The 4,735-nt window shown below is 47.3% G+C and overlaps 1 protein-coding gene across 1 annotated transcript; it reads right to left on the reverse strand.

Moving 5' to 3' along the window:
- Positions 1-377: 377 nt before the first annotated feature.
- On the reverse strand, positions 378-3,789 carry LOC139834139 (uncharacterized). Its single transcript, XM_071824541.1, has 6 exons — positions 3,446-3,789; positions 2,539-2,762; positions 2,024-2,151; positions 1,650-1,922; positions 803-1,411; positions 378-602 (listed from the first exon to the last, which is right to left on the reverse strand). The coding sequence occupies exons 1-6, from the start codon at positions 3,787-3,789 to the stop codon at positions 378-380; spliced, it is 1,803 nt and encodes a 600-aa protein (XP_071680642.1).
- Positions 3,790-4,735: the final 946 nt, after the last annotated feature.

Genomic DNA, 4,735 nt, shown 5'->3' on the forward strand with positions numbered 1-4,735 from the left:
GGGCTTGGAGGATCAGAGGCGGGATGCGCGGGAGGATGGTGGAGGCAGAGGCGATGAAGAAACGCCGCCACGGTCGGCAGGTCGCGGCGAAGGCGGAGAGAGAGCGGAGGCATGGAACGAGGCGGCTGAGCACGTCGCTGGTCACCAGGTCTGGGAGCTGACTCCAGTCGCGGAGCTCCAACGCGGGTGGCGGTGTCGCCGCGACAATCTTATCAACGGGCTTTGGCGATTTCATGGCCATGGCGAAGTTTAGGTTGATTTGGTGAACCAAAAAACATGGACGTACTACTAATACAAGTGTTGATTGATTCTTGCGATCGGACACCGGTTAAGTTATCTGCACAAGGCCAAAAATGGCGATTCAAACGAGGCGATGATTACGCAGGATATTCTCTTCCGCCTGGTGGCTGGTGTTTGCTGCCACGTCCTGAATTCTTTGAGCTATTCGCAATAAGGCGGTTGTTGAAAAAGTGTTTCTTCAACAGTGGATGGCATGCTTCGACACCTGCTGGAGGAGGTTCTTCCCGCGTTGTCCAGCTGAACGGCGTCCATCCGTCGTTGGGCGCATTGTTCAAGAATTCGGTATGTATGTGATGTCCGATCTACGATGGAATCGAAACAACACAGAAGCAGACGAATATTTGGATGAGAGTTTTAGAATTCACGGTACAAGCATGCCCACTCCCGTGGCTTCCATGTCCTTTTAACCCCACACACACACACTTACAGCTAGGCCCGTGGGTTCATAGCACAGCTCATAGAGCACACACCCCCCCCCCCCCCCCCCTCCCCGAGCTCGAACGGTATCCCAAAGAGCAGCATTAGGAACACGAAGTTTCAGAAGAGCATAATCCTCCCAAGTAGCTTGCTCCCTGATCAAACCCCGCCACTTGATCAAAACTTGAGTGGCCACCATGTTGCCTGATCGTACCATTGGGCGCTCCAAAATTTCTTCCGGTTCAATGGTTGTTGCTGCCAAATCAGGTACACTAGGCAATTCATCAAAAACACGAGTATATTTGGGGGTGAATGGTTTCAGCTGCGACACATGGAAGACTGGGTGCACCTTTGCAGTGCTAGGAAACTGTAATTTGTATGCCACTTCGCCAATCCGTTCCAGCACAACATAAGGACCAAAGAACTTATATGAAAGCTTCGGGTAAGGACGATTTACCACTGATTTTTTAGCATAAGGTTGCAATTTCAACAGGACTTGCTCACCGATGGAGAATTGGCGTTCAGTTCGATTCTTGTCTGCATTAGCTTTCATGCGATGTTGAGCTTGCAGCAGTCTAGCACGCAGAGTGTCGATGTGCATCTGGTAATCAACAACATCCGTAGTTGCGGCTGATCCTTCCGCCACGGAAATATTAGGAAAAGCACCAAAATTAGGCTCCTTTTTGTACAACGCCTAGAATGGGGAAGTACCAATTGCCGTATGATAGCTGGTATTGTACCAGAATTCTGCCATTGGTAGCATACGACGAAAGAGCCGAGGATTATCTTGTACGGCACATCTCAAGTACTGCTCAAGACACTGGTTAACTCTCTCGCTTTGTCCAATCTGTCTGCGGATGGTAAGCTGTGGAGTAGTGAAGTTTGGTACCCACTGCTTTGATTAATGCTCTCCAAACCGCACTAGTAAATACCTTATCACGGTCGGAAATGATGGATAAGGGAACACCATGGAGCTTCACAATATTGTCCAGATAGACTTTGGCAACTGAGGAAGCAGTATATGGATGTTTTAATGCCAAGAAATGAGCATATTTAGTCAGTCGATCCACTACCACAAGAATAATATTGGCATGTTCAGATAGAGGCAATCCTTCTATAAAATCCATTGTAATTTCTGCCCACGGTTCCTCAGGTGGTGGCAAAGGTTGTAACAGTCCAGCTGGCTTTGTATTTGAATGTTTTGCCTGCTGACATATTGCACATTGCCTGACATATAGTTCAATTGCAAGTTTCATACCTGGCCAGTAGAAAAGCTTCTTGATGCGTTGATATGTTGCTTGTATACCTGAATGCCCCCCATTGGTGTGTTGTGTAACTGAGGGATCAGTTTTGTCTGCAGGGCCAGATTGGCTCCAATAACAACACGCCCTTGCCATTTTATAATGCCATGTTCCATCGAATAATCTTTCTCATCTGGAGATTGAACCAACAGTTGTTGCAACAGGGTCGTCATGTCATTGTCGGTAGTGTAGGAATTCATTACTTCTTGAACCCAATCAGGGCGACAAACTGACACATTCATCAAGTGTTCAACGCGTGACTAAGCATCGGCAACATTGTTGTCTATTCCCTTTTTGTACTTGAACTGAAACTGTAGTCCAACTAACTTGGCCATGGCTTTTCATTGCAAATCAGTTGTTAGATGTTGATCACTAAGTGTGCACAAGCTCTTATGATCAGTTAGAATGAGAAAGGGACCATGTTGCAGATATTGTCTCCATTTGTCCACTGCTAACATTACCGCCATGAATTCTTTTTCGTAAACAGAAATCTTGCGGTTCATAATTCCCAAAGCCTTACTCATGTAGGCGATAGGGTGTCCCTTTTGCATTAGCACGGCGCCAACTCCCGTGTCGCAAGCATCAGTCTCCATAACAAAAGGAATAGAGAAATTCGGCAAGGCGAGCACTGGAGTATTTATCATTGCTTCTTTCAACGTTTGGAAGGCATAATCTGCTTGCTCATTCCACTCAAATCCCTTCTTGCTAAGAAACTGAGTCAATGGTTTTGATATAATTCCATAGCTGCGAACAAATTTGCGATAATACCAAGTTAAGCCGAGAAATCCCCTCAACTCTGTTTTGTTCTTGGGTACAGGCCAATTCTTCATCACTAGTGTCTTCTCCGGATCCGTGGACACGCCAGCATCAGAAATGATGTGCCCCAGGTAATGGATGTTGTTTTTTCCGAATTCACACTTTGATAGCTTGGCATAGAGTTGTGCTTCCCGGAGTTTCAACAACACCAACTGCAGATGTTTCATGTGTTCTGACCAAGAAGGACTGTAGACCAAGATATCGTTTAGAAAAACAATCACAAACTTGCGTAAAATGGGGAGAAAATAGAATTCATCACACATTGAAATCTGGCGGGTGCATTTGAGAGGCCGAATGGCATAACTCGAAACTGAAAGTGTCCATGGTGTGTTTTGAATGCAGTTTTAGCTTCATCCTCTGGTCGCATCCGGATTTGGTGGTAACCAACCCTTAAATCCAATTTGGAGAAGAATTTTGTGCCAGCCAGTTCATCGAGTAGTTCATCGACAATGGGCAAAGGAAACTTATTCTTGATTGTCAGAGTGTTTAGCTTGCGATAGTCTACGCAAAAACGCCATGAGCCATCCTTTTTCTTGACCAACAGAACAGGTGAGGCGAAAGGACTCATACTTGGTGTGACTAACCCTGCCTTGATCATTTATGCAACTTGCCGCTCAATCTCGTCTTTTTGTAAGGGTGAGTATCTGTATGGACGTGAATTGACTGGCTGTGCTGTTGTTTCCAAGGTAATTGGATGGTCAAGAGCACGGTGAGGTGGTAGGGTAGCAGGCTTACTGAACACATCGGCATATTCAGTCAGAATAGCTTGCAGGTCAGGTGAATCAGATGAAACTAACACCTCTGTTGTGGGATCCAGAACTTCCATAGCCCAGATCTCATTAGCAGCCATCAATTCTTGTAGGTCTAAAACAGATATTTTGGCCAGTTCCATCTGTATTGGAGTGTCCATAACTTTAAGAGTAACTTGTTCTCCATTATGCTCAAACTGGAGCATATTCTGTGCCCAATGACACTGATGGGATTCGTAGCATAGAAAACAAAAAATTTCCTACCGCGAGAACGCAATCCAAGCCAAGATGCAATCTAGAAGATGGTAGCAACGAGGGGATGAACGAGACTAACCCTTGAAGATTTCCAAAGCCTACGAGATTAGATCGCGTTGTTGCAGAAGATGATCACTTGCCGCTTTCAAAAGCGCGTAGAAGATCTTGACGGTGCCACAATCGGGCAGCACCTCCGTACTTGGTCACACGTTCGGTGTTGATGACTACGTCCTTCTCCCCGTTCCAGCGGGCAGCGGAAGTAGTAGATCCTCCTCGGAATCCCGACAACACGACGGCGTGGTGGCGGTGGTGGTGGAGAACTCCGGCAGGGCTTCGCCTAAGCGTATGCGGGAGTTGTATGTGGAGGAGAGGCAGCTAGGGTTTGGGGAGAGGGAGCTTGGGCGACGGCCAATTAGGGCTGCGGCCAAGGGTGGCAAGGTGTAGCCGGCCCCTCCCCTATGCTCCTCATTATATAGGTGGAAATCCCCAAGAGTTGTAGTCCAAGTCTTCGAATAAGACCCCAACAACAAAACCTCCCAAAAGTGGGAAACCTACTCAAGGGGGGAGTCCTACCCAAGGTGGGACTCCCACCTTTCCCTTAGGTGGGGTGGCCGGCCACCTATATATGGTGGAGTCCACCTGGGACTCCACCCCCTTAGGGTTGGCCGGCCAAGCTTGGTGGAGTCCCTCCGGGACTCCGCCTTGCATAGTGATTTCTTCTGGACTTTTCTAGAACCTTCTAGAACCTGCCATAAATGCACCGGATCATTTCCAAACTTGGAATATGACTTCCTATATACGAATCTTATTCTCCGGACCATTCCGGAACTCCTCGTGATGTCCTGGATCCCATCCGAGACTCCGAACAAAAACTTCGAACTCCATTTCATATTCCAT

Source organism: Lolium perenne, chromosome 1, assembly GCF_019359855.2.
Source record: "Lolium perenne isolate Kyuss_39 chromosome 1, Kyuss_2.0, whole genome shotgun sequence".
NCBI classification, from domain to species: domain Eukaryota; kingdom Viridiplantae; phylum Streptophyta; class Magnoliopsida; order Poales; family Poaceae; genus Lolium; species Lolium perenne.

Bases quoted from the DNA above. Each gene is read 5' to 3' on its own strand.
- LOC139834139 (XM_071824541.1), bottom strand. From the start codon at position 3,789: ATGCTCCAGTTTGAGCATAATGGAGAACAAGTTACTCTTAAAGTTATG. The intron at 2,763-3,445 runs GCAAGTTGCATA...ATTTGTTCGCAG, and splicing joins CAAAAAGACGAGATTGAGCG to CTATGGAATTATATCAAAAC. The intron at 1,412-1,649 runs GTATTTACTAGT...TCCCCATTCTAG, and splicing joins TCATTTCCGACCGTGATAAG to GCGTTGTACAAAAAGGAGCC.